This window comes from Dasypus novemcinctus, chromosome X, assembly GCF_030445035.2.
Source record: "Dasypus novemcinctus isolate mDasNov1 chromosome X, mDasNov1.1.hap2, whole genome shotgun sequence".
Classification (NCBI taxonomy): domain Eukaryota; kingdom Metazoa; phylum Chordata; class Mammalia; order Cingulata; family Dasypodidae; genus Dasypus; species Dasypus novemcinctus.
In genome coordinates, this window is record NC_080704.1 from 94,143,014 (window position 1) to 94,165,508 (window position 22,495).

The 22,495-nt window shown below is 35.1% G+C and overlaps 1 protein-coding gene across 2 annotated transcripts in view; it reads right to left on the reverse strand.

The window, feature by feature from the left end:
• The window catches only part of HDX (highly divergent homeobox), a 352,007-nt gene that overhangs the window by 134,653 nt on the left and 194,859 nt on the right, over positions 1-22,495 (reverse strand). For both annotated transcript variants that reach the window (XM_012519830.3, XM_058292275.1), the window contains one exon: positions 5,545-5,749. In XM_012519830.3, the coding sequence (XP_012375284.1) occupies positions 5,545-5,749 (205 nt within the window). The remainder of the gene's footprint in view (positions 1-5,544; positions 5,750-22,495) is intronic.

Genomic DNA, 22,495 nt, shown 5'->3' on the forward strand with positions numbered 1-22,495 from the left:
TTCAAAACCTATAAAGCTGTACAGTGCAAGTGTAAACCATAATGTAAACTATATACCTTGGGAAGCGGACTTGGCCCAGTGGTTAGGGCATCCGTCCACCACATGGGACATCCGCGGTTCAAACCCTGGGCCTTCTTGACCCACGTGGAGCTGGCCCACGTGCAGTGCTGATGCATGCAAGAAGTGTCCTGCCACTCAGGAGTGTCCCCGCACAGGGGAGCCCCACGTGCAAGAAGTGTGCCCCGTAAGGAGAGTCACACAGCACGAAAGAAAGTGCAGCCTGCCCAAGAATGGCGCCGCACACACGGAGAGCTGACACAACAAGATGACACAACAAAAGAAATCCAGATTCCCGTGCTGCTGACAACAACAGAGCAGACAAAGAAGAAGATTCAGCAAATAAACACAGAGAACAGACAACTGGGGTGGGGGGAGGGGGTGGAGGGGGAGAGAAATAAATAAATAAATAATCTTTAAAAAAATTGTTTAGTACCAATGCTTCAATATTTGTTTATCAATTGTAATAAATGTAACACACTAACGTAAGATGTTATTAATAGGGGAAAATGGTGGGGTTATATGGGAGTCCCCTATATTTTTGAAGTAAGTTTTTTGTAATCTAAAACTTCTGTAAAAATAAAGTTTATTATAAGAAAAAAATTAATTGGTCATAGATGTGAAGGTCTATTTATGAAATTTCAGTTCATATCCATTGGTCTATATGTCTTTCCCTGTGGCATATGGCTGTGATTTTTGACAATGGGGAATAGAACAGTCAACTGGAAAAGAATAGACTCTTCAATAAATGTTACTGGGAAAACAGGATATCAATTTGGAAAAAGAGAAGGGTACCATACCTCACACTATCAACAAAAATCATCTCAAAACGGATCAAACTCCTTAAAGAAACTTAAATATAAGAGCCAGAACTATCAAACACCTAAAAGAAAACCAGGGAAGCATCTTCAGGACTTTGTGTTAGGGAATGGTTTTTTAGACTTTACACCCAAAGCACAAGTAGGAAAAGAAAATGTCATTGATGAGACCCGATGAAAATTTAAAACTTTTGAACTTCAAAAGACTTTATCAAGACATTAAAATGACATCTTACATAATTAAAGAATGTATTTGGAAACCACATATCCAGTAAATGCCTAATATACGAGGTAAAAAAAGAAATCCTTCAACTTTACAACAAAATACAAAGACCTAAATAACAAATGGTCAAAAGGTAAGAATAGACATCTCTCCAAAGAAGATAAGCAATGACCAGAAAGCACATGGGAAGATGCTCAGCACCAATATTCATAAGGGGAATGTGAGTTAAAAGCAAAATTAGATACCATTTAACAAACATAAGAATTGCTGCTATTATGAAGTGGAAAATTGCAATATTGGAGAGCATGTGGAGAAATACGAACACTTATTCATTGCTGGGGGCAATGTAAAATGGTGTAGCCACTGTGAAAGACAGTTTTGCAGTTCGTCAGAGAGTTAAGTATAGAATTATCATATGGAATGATAATCCCAATTCCAGGTATATACTTCCCAAAATTGAAACATGTATTTTCACACTGATGTCTGTAGAAACATTATTCAGAACTGCCAAAAGATAGAAGAAACCCAGTGTTCTAACAATGAATGGATAAAGAAAATGTGATATATACATGCAACAAAACACTATTCACCTGATACATGCAATGACATGGATGAAGCTGGAAGAATTATCTTGAGTGCAATAAGCCAGACAGAATAGGACAAATATTGTTTGATATCATTGATAGGAAATAATCAGAATTAGCTAACTCATAGAGTCAGAATCTAGAATACAGAATACCAGGGAATGAGGTGGGGATATTCAATGAGTAGTTAAGGCTTAAAAATGTAGAGTTCCTATTTGTGATGATAGAAATATTTTGGTAATGGATGGTGGTGTTGGTAGCTCAACCTTGTGAGTGTAATTAACTGCACTGAAATATATGTCTGATTGTATTTAAAATGGGAAATGTTAGGTTGCATATGAGGCATCAGAATGAAACATTTTTTAAAAATCCCTGGATCTGCATTACACAGTGAGCCCTAAGTAAAACCATGGACTATAATTATACTACAATGATAAAAATGTGCTTTCTTCAATACTAACAAAAGCACCACAAGCCAATGCAAGGTGTTAATTATAGAGTGGTTTATAGGAGTCCTGTATTTTATGGATGATTTTTCTATAAACCCACATCTCCTATAATGAAAAAATTAAATTAAATTAAAAATATAAGAATGAACACTATAACACATTACTGGGAAAAAGATGAATTATTAAGTAAATATTTAGGGGCAATTAGTTAATTATTTGTCAAACTAAAAATTAGGTGTTTTCCTCACATACCCTTAAAGCAAAATATAACTGAAATAAATGTATAATTAAAAAGTAAAACCATAAGGATACCAAAAATGTATAGATGGGTCTATTTATATAATTGTCATACAAGGAAGGACTTTGTAATCTTAACACAACATACCAAAACCATAATGGAATAGTGGTGCAACAGACACAACCAATCCAAGGCCCACAGAGAAAAGGTGGCATTGGAATGGGAAAAGTGGACATGGTGGCTGATGGATATGGGGAATGGCAAGAAGAGATGAGATGTGGAGGCGCCTTTGGGACTTGGAGTTGCCCTGGATGGTGCTTCAGCGGCAATCACCAGACATTGTAAATCCTCCCAGGGCCCACTGGATGGAATGTGGGAGAGTATGGGCCATATTGTGGACCATTGACCATGAGGTGCAGAGATGCCCAGAGATGTACTTACCAAATGCAATGGATGTGTCATGATGAAGGGAGTGAGTGTTGCTGGGGGGGGAGTGGTGGGGCGGGGGTGGTGGGGTTGAATGGGACCTCATATAATTTTTTTTTATAGTTTGTTAGGCATTATGATTAGTTTTTTTTTTATTAAAATTATTTATTTATTTTTAAAAATTACATTAAAAAAATATGAGGTCCCAATCAACCCCACCGCCCCCATCCCCCACTCCCCCCACAGCAAAACTCTCTCCCATCATCGTGACACATCCATTGCACCCGGTAAGTACATCTCTGAATATCACTGCACCCCGTAGTCAATGGTCCACATCATAGTCCACACTCTCCCATGTTCCATCCAAAAAAAAAGAAAATTTCACATGAAATTTCTGACATCAGAGAACAGTATAAGCATAACTAAAAGGCAAACAATGAAATGGGAAATATAGTGTTAACCTGAATAAAGCTCAAAAAATTAAAAACAATGTGCAAAGACAAAATACTCTATTTCTATCTCTTTCACTTGTATACATGGGTGCAAAAACATTAGGATATTGTATGATTCCAGTTATTTAAAATGTCTAGAAAGGCAAATTATTAGTAACAGAAAGCTGATTAATGTTTGGCTGGGGAACTCTCCAAGCCAAACTCAGTATGTAAATGCATTACCTTCCCCCCAGCATGGGACATGACTCCTGGGGATGAGCCTCCTTGGTGCCAAGGGATTACTACCAATCACTAAATGGTGATGCAACTAGAAAGAGGCTTTGAGTAAAAGGGGGAAATATTAAAGATAAATGAGTTTATATTGCTAAGAGTCTCCAAAAAAGAGTTACGAGTTCATCAGAGGGATCTCACTTACGCATTCCTCAGCAGAATCCCAGAGACAACCAAAGTAGATAAAATTGCAGGTACTGGTGCTCCTTAGGGCTATGGAGACACACAGGTTCTATAATCATGGCGGTTGGTTCTGGAGTTCAGTGCCATGTCAGTGGGTCCTACTTTGGAATTTTTGTTCCTGAGTGTAATGGAGTTGGACTCAGATGTGAACTTTCTACACATGCCTCTTCTATCACTTTTACTGAACCTGTGGTTGGTGCTGGGGTTGATGTGTACCTAGGAGATTTCAATCATTGGACTGGCCATGTGCCAGCTGGGCCATGAACCCCAGCAGAGTTGCAGCTCCTACACTCTGGTTTTTTGGACTTGCACAGGTTGGCTAACAGGGAGGTGAAGATGGTCATCCACCACACTGGAGTACCAAGAGTGTCTACAACTCCAAGCAGGAGAATCACATTCACTAACCTTGAATCTAAGCCCCCTCTTGATATAGAGGTGGAGCAGGCATCAATATCCCAGGGTCCACAGTATGGAGGAGTAAAATATGGATTAAAATGAACTTACTGCTATTCTACTATAGAACTATTTTGACTAGTAATGGAAGGAACTGTAGCATTGATCTGGAGAAAGTGGCCAAGGTAGTTGCTGAGGGCAGGGAGAGGGAAGTAGAGATGAGATGTGGGGGCATATTCAGGACATGAAGTTGTCCTAAATGATATTGCAGGGACAGATGCTGGACATTATATATTCTGACATAACCCACTGAATGGACTAGAGGAGAATGTAAACTAAAATGTAACTATAATCGATTTGGCTCAGGAGTGCTTCAAAATGTATTCACCAAATGCAATGAATGTGCCACAATGATGAGGGAGGTTGTGGATGTGGGAGGAGTGGGGGTGTGGGGTATAGGGAATATGGCAACCTCATATTTTTTAATGTAACATTTTTTATGATTTATGTATCTTTAAAAAAGACAGTAAAAATTGTAAATCTTAAAAAAATCTGCTAGAGCTAATACATGAGTTCAATAAAGTAGTGGAATATAAGATAAAAATAATGTAATTACTGATTTACAATAGTACTATCTAAATATAAAATTGGACAAAGTTTTCTTTCCCCAGGGAACAATTGTGTGGATGACACAGTTATGAAAACATTAATTTTTAAAAACTGTATTATGAAGTCCTTGGTTAAGGAAGTCTAGAAAGTGAAATTTGTTGAATATAAACACATTTCGGATATATACTACGAATAATACTTTTGGATAACATAAGGTTTGTGGTATTAATAAACCACTTGCTTCTGTATTGAATAAAATATACTAAGCCATAAAAAAATGTTTGGCTGGGGGTGGGAGTGGGGACTGACAGCAAATGGGCTTAAGGGAATTTTTTGGTGTGATGATAATGTTCTGAAACTGAATTTTGGTGATGTAAATGGTTGTGCAACACTATAAAGTTTACTACAAATAAAATGTTATGCTTAATATAGTTAGATAATCAGGTAGTGGATAAACTAGGACTTGCACTCATTTTACTTGACTGCTAGCCTGGTGTTTATCACAATATATTACACTCTCTTTAAAAAACCATGCACCTGTAATGCTCTGTACCTAGAATTTCAATAAAGTAAAAAATATCATTTCCTTAATTATAATGTAGAGATTGTTGTAACAACCCACACTTCTAAATGTAAAGATTATTATTGTGATAGAAGAATGGACCTTGTTTTGATGACTTGATGTGAGATACTGTTTAGATGCAAGGATTAAAAATAAATCTAATTATTTTCAAATATTTGGCCAAATGTTTTGAGGACTTTAGATTTGAGCTGGAAGCTGAAAAGCAAGTAAAATTGCATCAAATTTACAAAGACTGTTTACATAAGGTGCAACAAAGTACCTTGAGAGCTTCCTTCAGACAAACAGATGGATATTTCATCATTTCTGTCATCCTCTCCTACTTCATGTCCCGCATCCTCTCCAGGTGTGAGTGCAGGCAAAGAACCAGTCTCCCGCTGGTCAGAGAAATCAGCAGGGCCTCCTCTTGGAGGTGGAACTTCAATACCCATTAAACGATATTTCCTTCTTCGATTCCCAATCCAAGTCTTTATAAGAGAAATACAAGAGAAAGTTTTGAAAACATAGCAATCCTTCTAGTTCTGGCCATTAAAATAGTGAATGGATTCTAAGTAAAATATTACTTAAAAGAATAAGGTGGTATATAGAATAATGTAACTTTTATTACCAGTTAATAAACTAAACTAAAATATTTTTATTTTTAAAAACATCCAATTAACAGAAAGATAATATTTATCTAAATATACAGTCTTATATGAAGATTTTGTTTATTTTCCATTTTTTTGGAGAAAATATTCCACCAAGTCTTTAAAAAAAATGAAATTGTTCTTTTCACATAGGAACCAGGTATACAGCCTTAAATATAATTTCTTTCCTATTTCCAACATCTTCCTATTAATTTTGTTTAGCTTCATAAGGGTTAGCTTAGTATTTTAGGTATTTTGAAATAACATTTTATTGGATTTAGTACCTTTTTAAAAAATTTTATATTGAAATAATTTTAGTCATGGGAATTTGGAAAGACATTACAGAGACTTCCTGTATGTTCTTCAACTAGTTTCTCCCTATTTGCATGTTACATAATTATTGTACAATATAAAAAACTAGATTTGACTTTGTACAATACCCCTTTATCACACCATTCCTCCTCCCCCCCATCCCAGCCATATCTAATCCCTGACAACTACTCATCTGTTTTGCATCTCTATGAAATTTTTATTGTGAGAGTTTTCTATAAATGGAATCACAAAACATGTAAACCTTTGAAATTGACTTTTTTGTCAATCAACATAAATCCCTAGAGATTCGTCCAAGTTGTGCTTGTATCAATAATTTGTTAATTTTATTGCTAAGTAATATTGTATGATATGATTATTTTCTTAACTTTTAAATTTTTATTTTAGCATCACATATACAATCTAAAATTTCCCACTTTCACCACATTCAGATATATAAATCAGTGTTTTTAATTACATTCTCAGTGTTGTGCAACCAACACCAACATCTGTTACCACAACTTTTGAATCAGCGCCAACAGAAATTCTGTACAATTAAAATTTTTTTATTAGAGAAGTTGTAGGTTTATAGAAAAATCACGTACAAAATATAAAGTTCCCATATGCCATTCAGCTCTTAACACCATGCATTAGCATAGCACATTTTTTTGTAATTCGTTAAAGAACATTTTATAATTGTGCTATTAACTATAAACCACTGTTTATTTTAGGGTTCAGTGTTTGTGTTGCACAGTACTATTTTTTCTTTATTAGAAAAGTTGTGGGTTTACAGAATGATCATAAATAAATTGCAGGATTTCCATATACCATCCTTATTGGTGCAGAACATTTAGTTACAATTGCTGATAGCACATTTTTATAATTGCACTATTAACTACAGTCTATTTGAGTTATGTACTTCCTTAGACTTTTAAAAAGGTTATTCTTTTACCATAAATACAATTTAATATTTTCCTTTTTCAATCATATTCAGATATATATTTCAGAGCCCTCAATTGCATTCACAATGTTGCGCTACCATCACCACTGTCCATTACGAAAACATTTTCATCATTCGAAATAGGAATCCAATACATTTTAAGCCTTAAATTCCCATTCCCTAGCCCCACCCCATCCCCTGGTAACCTACAGTCTAGATTCTGATTCTATGACTTTCCCTCTTCTATTAATAATTATTTCAAATCTGCAAGATCATAGCACTATTTGTCCTTTGGCTTACTTCATTCAATATGATGTCTTGAAGATTCAACCATGTTGTTGCATGTATCATGAATTCCTTCTTTTTTATGGCTGAAATAATATTCCATTGTAAGTATATATCCCATTTTACTTATCCATTTATCATGATGGATACTTGGGTTGCTTCAATCTTTGGCAATTGTGAATAATGCTGCCACTAACATATGTGAGCAAATATGTTTGAGTCTTTGTTTTCAAATCTTTTGGGCATTTACCAAGAATTGGGATTGCAAGGTCATATGGTAATTCTATACTTAGCTTCCTGAGAAACCACCAAACTGGCCTCCACAGTGGTTGCACCAGTTTACATTTCCACCAGCGAGGAACAAGTGTCCCCATTTCTTCACATTCTCTCCAACACTGTTTCAGTTTATTTGAATAGCAGCAATTCTAAGCACTGTGGAATGATATCACATTCTTGTTTTGATTTGCATTACCCTAATGTTTAAAGATGCTGAACATCTTTTCATATGATTTATGACCCCTAGTGTATCATTTTTGGGGAAAATGTCTATTAAATTTTTTGAGAATTTTAGAAGTTTGTTGTGCAACATTTTATTGTTGAATTGTAGGGTTTCTTTATATATTCTGGTGTATTAAACCCTTATCAGGTGTGTCTCATTCTATAGGTTTACATATTTTCACTTTAATAATTAAGGCCACTGAGGCATAAATGTTTTTAAAATTTGGTGAAGTCTCCCTTTTTTTTTTCTTTTGTTCCTTGTGCTTTTGGTGTAAAGTCTAAGAAACCATTGCCTAATACAAGTTCCTGAAGATGTGTCTCTATCTCCAGAATAGAAAATTGTGCCCTGTTTTCAGAAAAGTAGTTTTCTTCATGATATTTTACACTTTGGTTCTAATATATATATGACTTTGATCCATTTTGAATTATATTTTTATGTGCTGCGAGGTCTTTTCCATATGACTTTTCAGTTTTTCCAACACCAATTTATGTTGAGAGTATTCTTTTCCCTTTGAGTGTACTTGAAAATCTTGTCAAATTCATTTGGCTGTAGATGTGTTTATTTCTGAACTCTTAGTTTGACTCCATTAGTCTTTGTCATTGTGCTAGTACCATACTCTTTTGATTGGTGTAGTGTTATAATAAGATTTAAAAGTAGGAAATGTTTGTCCTCTAAATTTGTTCTTTTTCAAGATGATTTTTGCTATATGAGGTCCCTTGAACTCCATTAAATTTAATGATTGGATTTTCAATTTCTTCAAAGAAGACTTTTGAGATTTTGATTGGGATTGCATTGAATCTATAAATCACTTTTCGGAGAGTTTCTGTCTTTACAGTATTTAGTCTTCCTATCAATAAACACTGAATATCTTTCCACTTTATTAGGTCTTCTCTTTTTTAAATTTTATATTATATATTATATTATTTTGTCAAAATATAGCTGATAATTTTCAAGTTATCTGGTTCTTGCACTTTGCTTAAAAAATAAACCAACAAAACATAAAAACTCTGAGAAAAAAGGATAGAAAATGTAATGTTTTAAAAGTATAGCTGTTCTAGCATTGTGGAATGGTCAAGTTATAAAAGCAGAAAGGTCTAGAATGAATTGTCATTAATATTACTCATATATTATACACTTATTTAGTACTCATTAAGCACCAAGTATTGTACCTGACACTTTGCATATATCATTAAATTAAATATAGGTGCAAGATAGAAAAGATTTTTCTATTTAGGTCGTCTCATTTCTTTCAGTAATGCTGTTTCATTCTCTGTGTAGATAACATGTACATTTGCCTTAAATTGCCAATAGGCTGCCTATGCAGAGTACCAGAAATGTGTTGCCTTAAACGAGATTTATTTGGGGTAAAAGCTTATGGTTCAGGGGCTATAAAATGTCCAAATCAAGGCACCATCAGAAATGCTTTCTTAGTCAGTATAGTTGATCCTGGTGTCCTGCCACATAGTGGTTATGCATATGGCAGAACTCATCTCCTCAGCTTTGTGCTGCTCCATGGGCCCAGTCCTTCGGGGACCTCTTGTGCTTCTGTGCAATGCAGATAGGTTCTGGGACCTCTCTCAGGCTCTATCCTGGTCTATCATGGGGAATGACCCATATGTACTCAAGAATTATATGTATTCCACTGTGTTCTAAATATATATCTTATGTCTAGTTAGTTTATAGTATCAATCAAATCTTCTATTTCCTTATTAATCTTCTGTATGGATATTCTATTACTAAATGTGATTTGTTGAAGTCTCCTAATATTAATACAGTGCCATATATTTCTCCCTTGTAATCTGTCAGTATTTGCTTCTTACATTTCAGGGACTGTAGTGGCTTAGACTAATGTTCCCCAGAAAAAATATTCTTAAATTTAATCCATTCCTGTGGGTATGAACTCACTGTAAATTGAACCTTTTAACGAGATTCCCTCAGTTAAGGTGCAGCCCACCTTAATCAGGATGCATCCTATTCTTTTTAGTTGAGTTTTTATTGAGAAGGCATAGAGTGAGAAGTGATGGGAAGCAGCCAGAAGTTGGATGTCAGTGGAATCCAGAAAGAAGAAGATACTGACATGTACCATAACATTTGACAGAAAAGATAAGGAATAAAAATTACTGGCTGCCAGTTCCAGAACATCATAATCTTTGATAAGCTTACACTGCTTTGCTGACTCCTTGATTTTGGATTTTTCCTAGCCTCAAAAGTGAGCTCAAACATTCTCATTTAAGTCAACTCATTTTATATATTTGTTTCAGCAGGTAGGAAATTAAAATTTTGAACTGGAAATTGCAGTGCTGCTATTACAAATAACTAAAAATGTGGGGATGGCTTTGCAATTGGGTAATGGATAGAAGCTGGAAGAATTGTGAGGTGTTTTATGGAAAAAGCCTAAATTGCTTTGAAGAGACTGCTGGTAGAAATATGACTGTTACCTTTTATGAGGTCTTAGAAACAAATGATGAATGTCTTCTTAGAAACTGGAAGAAAGACCATCCTTGCAATAAAGTGGCAAAGGACTTGACAAAATTGTGTTTTGATGACAGAATGAATGTGGAAATTGTTAAGTGCTGAACTTAGATATATAATTGAAGATATTTTCAAGCTAACTGAAATGTGCAGCGTGGCTTCTCCTTGCAACTTATAGTAAAATGTGAGAGGAAATAGATAAACTGAAATCTCAACTCTTAAACACAGCAAGTCATTGATGGTATCAAAAAATTTTAGCCTAGCCAGATAGTGAGATCTGAGACTAGGGCCAGAAGTGGTTCAATCCGGGATGTTCCTGAGCTTTTATTTTTGTTTGAACTATAATAACAATAAGTCTCCTTTTGTCCATGACTGTAATCCTCCCTTATATTTGCTCATTACTCAATCTTTTTTTAGCAAATCAATTTCACTGATACATATTAATAAAGAATAAATCCATCCAAAGTGTACAATCAATGGTAATTGGTATAAACACATATTTGTGCATTCATCACTTCAATCATTCTTATTCCAATAATAGTAATAATAAAAAACCACACAAAACTCATCACCTCTCAATCACTCTATGCTTTGCCTGCCATACATTGTTTTTTATCAAGAAATTTTGCTATGTTTTATCAAACACCTTTTCTGCATCAATTGAGAGGTTCATGTGATTTTTTTCCCTTCAATTCATTAATGTGGTTTATTACATTAATTGATTTGCGTGTGTTGATCCATCTTTGCATGCCTGGAATAAAACCCACTTGATCATGGTTCATAATTCTTTTAATGAGCTTTTGGATTCTGTTTGCAAGTTTTTGTTGAAGATTTTTGCATTCATCTTCATTAGAGATAATGATCTGTAATTTCCTTTTTTATTGTATCTTTATCTGGTTTTGGTTTTAGGGTGATTTAGCAGTTTATTATTATTATAGATGAATTTCAAAAATAAATATTGGATTATGCTTGCAATATGATCTGAGTTATGATTAGGGTGGGTGGGGACTCAGATAAAAGGCATGGCAAAGGACAGAGTTGGAGTTTTTTGATGCGAGGGTTTTTAATGTTGGAGTTTGATGCTGAAGCCTTAAGCTGGAGTCCTGGGAAGTAAGCTCACAGAGGAAAGAGACTCCATCCCCAGAAAGAAAGGAATCTTACATCCAGCGAAAAGCAAGCCCCAGGAATGTAGGAACCCATTCAGGAAGCCTGAACCCTCACAGCCATCTTGCCCCAAGTAGACTTTGGTGAAGGAAGTAACTTATGCTTTATGACCTGGTATCTGTAAGCTCCTACACCAAATAAATATCCTTTATAAAAACCAAACAATTTCTGGTATTTTGCATCAGCACCCCTTTGACTGACTAACACAGGTGATGTTGGCTTCATACAATGAGTATGGTACTGTTGTTTCCTGCTCAATTTTTTGGAAGAACTTGAGCAAGATTGGTATTATATGGTCTTTGAATGATTGGTAAAATTCACCTTTGAAACCATCTGGTCCCAGGCTTTTTATCTGTAGGAGGCTTCTGATGACTGTCTCAATCAGTTCACTTGGGATTTGTTTGTTGATGTCTTCTCTTTCTTCTAGGGTCAGTGTAAGCAGAGTGTGTTTCTAGGAATTTGTTTGTCTTCTCTACATTGTCTAGCTTTTTGGCATGCATTTTTTCATAATATCCACTTATGATCTTGCATATTTCTACAGGGTCAGTGGTAATGTCCCTGCTCTCATTTTGATTTTATTTACTTGCATTTTCTCTTTTTTCCTTTGGCAGTCTAGCTAAAAGATTGCCAATTTTCTTGCTCTTATCCAAGAACCAATTTTGGTTTTCCTGATTCTATTTTTTTTTGTTGTTCTCAATTTAACTTATTTTTGTGCTGATCTCTAGTGTTTCTTTCCATCAGCTTGGTTTGGGATTTGTTTGCTGTTCTTTTACTACTTCCTGCAGGTGTATGGTTGGATTTGATTTTCAATTTAATTACTTCTTTTTTTTTGCTTTTGTTTTTCTTCCTTTTAATGTAAACATTTAGGGCTACACATTTGCCTCTCAGCACTGCCTTTGCATTGCCCCGTAGTGTTGATATATTGTGTACTTTATTTCATTCATCTGAAGATATTGCTGAATTCTCTTGCAGTTTCTTCTTGATGCACTGGTTGTTTAAGAATGTATCATTTAATCTCCATATATTTTTGAATTTTCCCTTATTCTGACCATATTTTATTTCTAGCTTCATTCCATTATGATCAGAGAAATGTTTTGCATAGTATTAATCTTTTTTAATTTATTGAGACTTGTTTTGTGATCCAGCGTATGGCCTATTTTGGAGAAGGATCCATGAACACTTGGAAAGAAAGTATTTCTTGCTGTTTTGAAGTGCAATGTTTCATAGCTGTCTTTTAGGTCTAGGTCATTTATCATATTATTCAAGTTCTCTGTTTCTTTATTTACCCTCTGTCCAGAAGTTCTATCCAATACTGAGAGTGGTGTTTTGAAATCTCCAACAATTATTGTAGAGACATCTATTTCTCCCTTCAGTTTTGCAAGTGTGTGCCTCTTGTATCTTGGGGCACTCAAGTTACGTGCATAAATATTTAGCATAGTTATTTTTCTTGGTAAATTGCCCCTTTTATTAATATATAATTACCTTCTTCATTCCTTATAACATTTTTTCATTTGAAATATATTTAGTCTGATATTAATATTACTACTCCAGCTTTTTTTGATTCCTGTTTATATGGAATGCATTTTCCAACCTTTCACTTTTAACCTGGTTGTATCCTTACATCAGGGGTGGGTCTCTTGTAGAAAACATATAGACAATTAATGTTTTATCCATTCTATCTGTCTATGTCTTCTGATTGGAGAGTTCAATCCATTAACATCCAATGTTATTACTGCAAAAGCATTCCTTCATCCATTTTGTCCTTTGGTCTCTGTTGTCATATCATTCTATTGTCTGTCTTCTTTCCCTTTAGTTTACACTTCCTATTCTTCACTTACAAACTCTTTTCCCTTGCAAGATTTTTCCTTTCAGGCTGCTGCACTCCCTTTACTATCTCTTGTAATTCTGGTCTTTTAGTATCACAATCCATCAGTATTTGTTTCTCTGTGTAGACTTTGAAATCACCCTTATTTTTGAAGGACACTTTTTGCCAAATACACAATTCTTGGCTGGCAGGTTTTCTCTTTCAGTACTGTAAATACATCAAACCAATTTCTTCCTGACTCCATGGTTTCCATTTCTGATGAGATGTCAGCAATTAATCTTATTGTGTTTCCCTTGTATGTGATGCTTTGCTTTTTCTCTTGCTGCTTTAAGATTCCTCTCTTTATCTCTGATATTTGTCATTTTCGATAGTAGGTGTCTCAAGGTAAGTCTATTTGGATTTATTCTGTTTGGGGTACTTTGTCATTCTTGGATATTTATATTTATATCCTTCATAAAGTTCAGGAAGTTTTCAGTCATTATTTACTCAAATATTCCTTCTTCTCCTTGTCCATTTTCTTATCCTCCTGGGACATTGATAATGTGAATGTCTGTGTGTTTAGCATTGTCATTCAATTCCCTGAGACTCACTCCCATTTTTTACATTCTTTTCACTTTCCATTCTTCTGTCTTTTCCATCTCAGATGTTCTGTCTTCAAAATCACTAATCCTGTCTTTGAGAAATTCAAATCTGCACTTATGTGCCTCTAATATATTTTTAGTCTCATCTGTCATGTCTTTCATTCCCATTAGGTTTGTTACTTTTCTTTGCAGGATTTCAAATTGTTCTTTATGCTCACCCAGTGTCTTATTGCTATCCTTTATTTCTTTAGTCATATATTTTTAAAATTCTTTGAAGTGATTTACTATAATTGTATGATTATTGTTGATTAATTAAGTCCAGTAGCTCTTCAGATTATTTGATTAGTACTTTTAACTGGGCCATCTCTTCTTTCCCAGTATGGCTTGTAGTTTTTTGTTGCTGTTTTTGTATCTGAATATGTTGGTGAATATATTCTGATGGCCAATTTCTCTCTCTTGCCTGTTTTTTACAGAGCTCTTCTTTGATATTTTGTTCAACTTATTCTTAGTCTTTAAAATTTCCCAGCTCAGTTTAGCAAAATTGGTTCAGGACCTTATTTAGTGGGTCACAGATTTTTTCCCAGGAGTTAGGATACAGGTAGAACAGAGAAGTTATTGTCCATGCAATTTCCTGACTGGCCAGCAGATGGGGACTGTCAGTGCATCTTTCCATGGAGGTGTTTCAGTCTGTATTTTCTTGTCTTCCTGTGTTGAATCTCCAGAGCAAAGTTTCAAAGCAGGATGTATTAGCCAAATTCACTGAAGAAAAGCCCCCTGACTCCCCCTTCCTTTTCCCTTGAAACAGTTGACAGGGAGGAAAATGTCTGTTCCCCTCTCAGTAGGTTGCAATCAACCACGGGTTTTACCCCAGCTTAGTATCTTGGGATTGGGGAAGGGAACCCTTCCTAGATGCAGTGGGGACTTGGTAACTCACATTTGTTGTTCTGGGTTCTCCATCTCTCTGTCTCTCATCCTCCTGGGAGTTGTGCAGCACTGTACTGGTCTGCTGACACCCAAAGCAGGTCCCTTGGATAGTTTTTTCCTCTTTTTCCATTGTTTTTGTGAGAGCATAGAGCTCCACCTGATAGGCCACCATCTCCCAACAGTCCCTTCCTGAGCTTTTAAGAAGTGAGTTCTCAGTCAACAGGGCTCCATTTGAGTGTTTAACTAAACAACCCTTTTCTAAAGAGGTTGTGACTGAACATGGAGCCAGGCAGCCACTTCTGTGGAACTCAGAATTGGAAGTGAAGTTATCCAGAAAAGAACTGTGGAAAGATCTATTTTCTGATGATATGTACTCATGTAATTGCATCAAAAGCCAAGAAGGCTTTTGTAAAGTTTGTATTAACAAAAGCAATACCTAAAAGGGACAGATAAGGGATGAATTGAAAGAAGAATAACTTCAATGGTAGAATATTGAAACTGAGGTCAGGACTAAAAAATTTCTCTTAGGTCAAGAGCGGTATCCACACATGAGTGAAAAAGGCAAGGTCTCCCATGGGCATGGAAGAGGCAGGTTATCTGATCTGGTGCTTGGAAGGGGAAAAATTGCATTCAGCTCTTCAGAAAGAGTGCTTCCATCCCAGTGCTAAGAGATGCTGGAGTTTGTGTTCTATAATTTTTGGAGAGCCTGGATGCCATTCCAATGTTCAGAGTGAGTGGGACCTAGACCCCAGTGTTTGGAAAGAGCATGTTTCCTACACAAAATGTTTGGGAGCAACAGGGATGCAGATCCATCAGACCTGGAGGATAAAGAATGAAGCTACATATGGCTGTCAGACTTTGAAAGGTAATTAAGATAATTAAGTTTTCACTGCTGTGTTTAGGATTTGTTTGGTACCCATGAATGCTGCTTTCTTTTCAATTTCTCCCTTCTGGAATGGGAATGCTTATCCTGTACTTGTCTGTCCATTGTATATTGTAGATAACTTCTTTTTTAGATTTCATAGGTCGACAAACAGAAGGATTTTGCCCCAAGATGGACCATACCCATAAGTGTTAAAGCCAACCTATTATATGACATTTATTTTAGCAGCTGGGAAGCTAAAACAGGATCCTGCTTTTAAGTACATAAATATATAAATAATTGCTATATGTTCTTGTTGAATTGACCCCTTTATCAGTATATAGTCTTCTTTAAAAAAAATTTTTTTTCACATGGGGTGGCTCTCCTTGTGCAGCACACTCCTTGCACATGGAGCTTTCCTACATGGGGGACACTCCTGCATGGCACTCGTGTGTGGCAGCACTTCACATGGGTCAGCTCACCACACAGTCCAGGAGGACCCGGGGTTGAGCCCTGGACCTTCTATATGGTAAGCAGACACTCTATCAGTTGAGCCATATCCACTTCCCTATAGTCTTATTCTTTAACACTTGTAACAGTTTTTTATTTAAAATCTGTTAACTCATATTAGTTTAGTGACCACAGCTCTCTTTTGGTTACTATTTGAATGGCATATTTTTTCCATCCTTTCACTTTCGATCTATTTGCATTTAAAGTAGATTTAAGGTGAGTCTATTGTATATAACATATGTTTTGTGATCCAATATGCAAATCTCTGCCTTTAGACTGGTGAGTTTAATCCATTCACATTTAAAATAACTACTAGGGTTACAGTACTGCCTTCTGATATTTTACTATTTGGTCTTTCAATGTCTTAAACCTTTTTCATCCTTTGATTCCTACATGAATACTATATTTGAAATTTATTTGATTTTTTTAATATACCATTTTGAGGCCCTTCTCATTTTTTCTGCACATTTTTCAGATAATTTTTATGGCTACCACATGGCTTAAATTTAACGTCTTAAGTCTATAATGATCATGTTTGATAGGATACCAACTTAACTTCAATAGCATATACATATACTTATCGTATCCCTCTCTACCCACTATGTTTTTGTTATATTTTCTACTAATTCTTTCTTCATAGATTGTATGCCAAAAACCATAGATTTACCATCATGTTTAAATTTTAAATGGTGTTACACAAGAAAAGGTACAACAAAGTAGTATAGGTGTTTATAACTACCCACATGTTTGGTTACTTTTACCAGAGGAAGTCTTTATTTCATTATGCAGTTTTAATCCATTTTCTACTGTCCTTACCTTTCAGTCTGAAGAACTCCATTTAGCATTGCATGTAAGGCAGATCTAGTAGTTACGAAATATTTCAGCATTTATTTATCTGGGAATGTTTTAATCCCCAATTTCTTTTTTGAGTAAACATTTTTAATTTAAAAGTTTAAAATTTTGGCATAAATTCAGAATTACAGAAAAGTTACATGAATACCACAAAGAATTCCTGAATATGGTTTACTCATATTCTCCAATGTTAACATTTTACTACATTTGTGCTCCCTCCTCCTCTCTCCACCTTACACAAACATTCAAGCACAGACACAAGTTTATTTCCCTCACACTAATTAATAGTATGTTGTAAACAGGATTTACATTTGCCTTAATTACTTTAGGTATTATGTCCTAAAATCAAGGAATTCCTTCACATAAAAGCACTACATAATCAAAATCAGGAATTAATATTGATACAATATCATTATCTAATCCACAGACCTTATTAATATTTCCTCTAAGGTTCTAATAATGTCCTTTGTTAACAGAAAATCCAAGATCATGCATACATTCAGTTGTTATTTCACTTTAATTTCATCTAATCTGGAATATTTCTAAGAATTTATTTGTATTTCTTGCCATTGACACTTCCAAAAATTTAGATTATTTTTGAACCATCTATCACTTTGTGTTCATCTGATATTTCCAGCTAAATACATTCAGTAGGAATGTTCAAGCAGTGTTGTTGCATTTTTATCATTGTATGATAAAAGTAGAGTAGTTCATTTTTTCTTGCTATTTTCATGGTATTTTAGAAGTTGTGAGTTACCTTAACAATCAGGCATATGATAGAAGATTACAATACATTGCCCCACCACAACAATCTTACATTGTTGTGACACAATTGTTACCAGTGATGAAAGAATATCATCATAATATTACTGCTACCTATATTCCATATCTTATATATGGTGTATTTTTCCCCAAAATCATCCTATTATTAACACCATGTATTGGTATTGTGTATTTGTTATAGTTCAAGAGAGAATGAATTTATATTTCTACTAAGCACAGTCCATCATTTACCACATAGTTCACTATGTTATATGATCCTCTGCCTTGTACATTCCATCCAAAGTGTCCACTTAGTGGCTTTCAGTTTCCTCACAGAGTTGTGCTTTCACCAGCTCAGTCTGTTTCATACCATTTTGATTACTCCAAAATGAAAAAGCTCATCACCATTATACTCCCCCCCAAAATTGATCCTTACCACTGATATAGTTCATTCCTTGCCATTGCTGTAAAAATATTACAATGTTACTGAAAACTATAGACTATACGTTACATTTTCAAGAGTGTCTCCATATTCTTAAGACCTCTAATAGAGGAACCATGTTGTATTTGTACAATTTTTAAAATAAGATTTGATTTTTAAAAGATACTTAAGTTATATAAATATTACATAAAATTATATAGGAAATTTCCATATGCCCCATTCCCTACCCCTCCCACATTTTCCCACATTAACAACATCTTTCATTAGTGTGGTACATTTTTTACAACTGATGAAAACATTCTGGAGCATTGACAATAAGTGTGGATTATAGTTTATATTGTAGTTTACACTCTCTCCTAAACAATTTTACAAGTAATGACAAGATATGCAATAGCTTGTATCTGTCATTGCAATGTCATTTAGGACAATTCCCAAATCTCAGAAAGAGAAAATGTTTTGTATTTTGTTAATCATTTTAAATTTGTTGAGACCTGTCCTGTGACCTATTGTCTATCCTAGAGAAGGACCCATGAGCACTTGAGCAGAATGCACATTCTGTTGTTTGGGGGTGTAAATCCCTATAAAATGTCTGTGAGGTCTAGTTAATTTATCATATTATTCAAGATTTCTGTTTCCTTATTTATCCTCTGACCAATATTTTCTATACAATGCTCAAAGTGGTGTACTGAAATATACAACTATTATTGTAGAGGCATCTATTTCTTCCTTCAACTTAGCCACTTATATTTCATGTATTTTATGGAACCCATAATGGATGAATATTTATGATTATTATTTATTCTTGGTAAATAGTCCCTTTTATTAATATATAAAGACCTTCTTCATCTCTTATAACAGATTTGCATTTAAAATCTATTTTCTCCAATAATAGTATCACTGCTGCAGATAATTTTTTGTTAGTATTTGCTTGGAATATCTTCTTTCCACATTTTCACTTTCCTGTTTTTATGCTTTCTGTCAATTTCTTTTTATTGTGGAGTTCAACCTATTAACATTCAATGTTATTACTGTAAAAACATTACTAATGGTACATTTTATTCTTTGGATTTCCATTGTCATAGCTTACTATTGTCTGTCTTTTTACCCATTTAGATACCCTTACTAATTATTTTCATTTCTACACTTTTCTCCAAGTCTCTCACCTTTGCCTTTTCTTTTTGGCTGCAGAACTCCCTTTAGTATATCTTGGAAATCCAGTCTTTTCCTAGCTAGCTCTCTTTGCTTTTGTTTGTCTGTGAAGACTTTAAACTCAGCCTCATTTTTAAAGTACAGTTATATCAGATAATTCTTAGTTGGACGTTTTTCTCTTTCAGAACCTTAAATATAACCTCTGGATTTTGCCTTCATGGTTTCTGATCAGAGATTGGCACTTGAGCACCCTTGTATGTAATGCATTTCTTTTCTTTTGCTGCTTTTAGAATCCTATCTTTATCTCTGGAATTTGACATTTGAATAGTAGGTGTCTCAGAATAGGTCACTTTCTTTGAAATTTGTCATGAATTTTATTTTTAGGAGATAATGGGGATTAAACCAAGCTCCTTGAAAATGCAAAGCAGGTACTGAACCACTGAGCTATACCCACTCCCATTAGAGTAGGTCTTTTGGTATTTATTCTGTTTACAGTATGAGTTTTTCTTGGATATTGATACATATGTCTTTCACAAGGGTTGGGAAGTTTTCAGTCAATATTTCCTCAAATATTCTTTTTTTGTCCATTTTCTGTTCTCTTTTACTTCTGGGAAATCATCCTATTATTAACACCGTGTTTTGCCCATTTTCTATGCTCTTTTCCTTCTGCATAGTGCATATACTTGTAGGTTTTGCTTTGTCATTCTAATCCTTGACACCCTCTTCCATTTTTTCCATTCCTTTCACTTTCTCTTTTCCTGTCTTTTCAAGTTCAGATTATTTGTCCTGCAGCCCATTAATTTTATTTTCCACCAGTTCAAATCTTCTGTTATACACCTCTAAGTATTTTTTAATCTCATACATTGTGTCTTGCATTCTCATAGTTATTTTCTTTTCAGTATTTCAAACTGTTCTTTATATTCACCCTGTGTCTTTCCAATATCCTTTTTCACTTTAGCTGTAATTTCCTTCAGCTCCTTTAATTGACTTAGGATGTTTCTGTGAACATCCTTGATTAATAGTCAAATCCTGTGTCTTATCTGGATTTTTGGTTTGTTTCTTTAGCTGGGACATATATTCCTGTTTATTAGTATGGCTTGTGATTTTTTTGCTGATATCTAAGCATCTGATTATTTTGTTTTATTTGTACTCTTCTGGTCAATTTCATTCTTTTCAGAGTGGTTTGGTCTCATGGGTCTTCTTTGTTTCTTGGTTAAATTTATTCTAAATCTTTAAGATTGCCCAGCTTAAGTTATCAAAACAAAACCATAGATCCCCTGTAGCAGTAAGATATGGTTATGAATTTCAAATATAGATATTGGAATATGTTTGTAAACTGATCTGTAACCTGGGCATGATTGAGTTATGATTAGGGTGTTGAATCAGCACTCCTTGGTGGGTGGGGACTCAGATAAAAGGCATGGCAAAGAACAGAGCTGAGAGTACTTAATGTTGGAATATTGATTTTGGAGTCTGATGCTGAAGACTTAAGCTGGAGCCCTGGGAAGTCATCACACAGAGGAAATATAAGCCAGCCCCAGGAAGAAAGGAAACTTGAACCCACAGAAAAGCAAGCCCTAGGAACATAGGAACCCAAGAAGCCTGAAACCTCATAGATGTCGGCAGCCATCTTGCTCCAAATAGGCTTTGGTTAGGGAAGTAACTTTTGCTTTAGGGTCTGGTATCTGCAAGCTCCTACCACAAATAAATGCCCTTATAAAAATCAACCCATTTCTGGTATTTTGCATCAGCACGCCTTTGGCTGACTAATACACCCCCAAATATATATGGAGCCAATTCAAGAGAAACTGGCATGAGAGATACTAAAAAGGGTTTTTACTTATTGCATTTTCCTGGCCTCCCAGCAAGTGACACTCTTCAGTGAAGCTTTCCATGGAGGTGTCCCTCTCAAGCTCCATTCATAGTGATTCTGGCCTGGCCAAAGCTATGATTCAAAATGGGCTCTGGTCACTCTCAGTCCTCTGCCACACCCTTCCCCCTCCCAGGGAGGAAGTAGTTGGCTGCTTCAAGCCACGGGTTTTATACAGGTTCTTTACCTTGATTTGGGGAGATGGGTGATGTTCCTGGCTGTGGGGTCTAGTAATCATATTTTTTGCTTCAGCCTCTTTCTCTTTCTATCCCTCTCCTTCCTGGGTGATGCATAGCTATTTTCTGGTCTGAAGGCCTTCAAAATAGCTCCCTCAGACAGTGTTTTGCCCTTTGCCAATTGCTTCTGTAAAACAATTGATCCTTGCTTTCCACAGAATCTTCCTGGAAGTTGAATCAATCCCTCATTGTTTAAAATGAGTTTCACTGGATATAAAATTGTTGGTTCACAGTTTTATTTGCCCAGCACACTATTTTTTTCCACTGCCTTCTTGCCTCCATGGTTTCTCATGAGAAATCAGTACCTTATCTTATTGGTGTTCTCTTCCACCTAACACATTGCTTTCCTCTAGCAACTTTCAGAACTCTCTTCTCACACGTGGCATTTGACAATTTTTCTACTATTGTCTGGTCATGTTCCTATTTGAGTTTATCTTTTTTTGAGCATTAATTGGATGTCTTGAACTTACATATTCCTGACTTTTTAAAAATTTGGGATGTTTTCAGTCTTTATTTCTTTGAATATTCCTCTTATACTTTTCTCTCTTACGTCTCCTGGGTTTCCCATAATGCATATTGGTACACTCGAAAGTGTCCCTCAGGTCTCTTACGTCCTGGTAACATTTTAAAGTTCATTTTCTTTTCTGAACTACAGCCTGCATCATTTCAATCATCTTATCTTTGAGTTCACAGATATTTTTTTCTTCTCAAAGATCTAATCTGCTGTTAAAATCATCTAGAGAATTTTTCATTTCCACTATGGTGATCTATTGCAATATTTTTTTGTTCCTTTTAAAAATTCCAGTTGCTTTATTGAGACTCTCATATTGTTCATGCGTAATTTTCCTGATATACTTTTGTTCTTTCTCTATGTTTTCCTTTATCTCTTTGAGAATATTACAGAT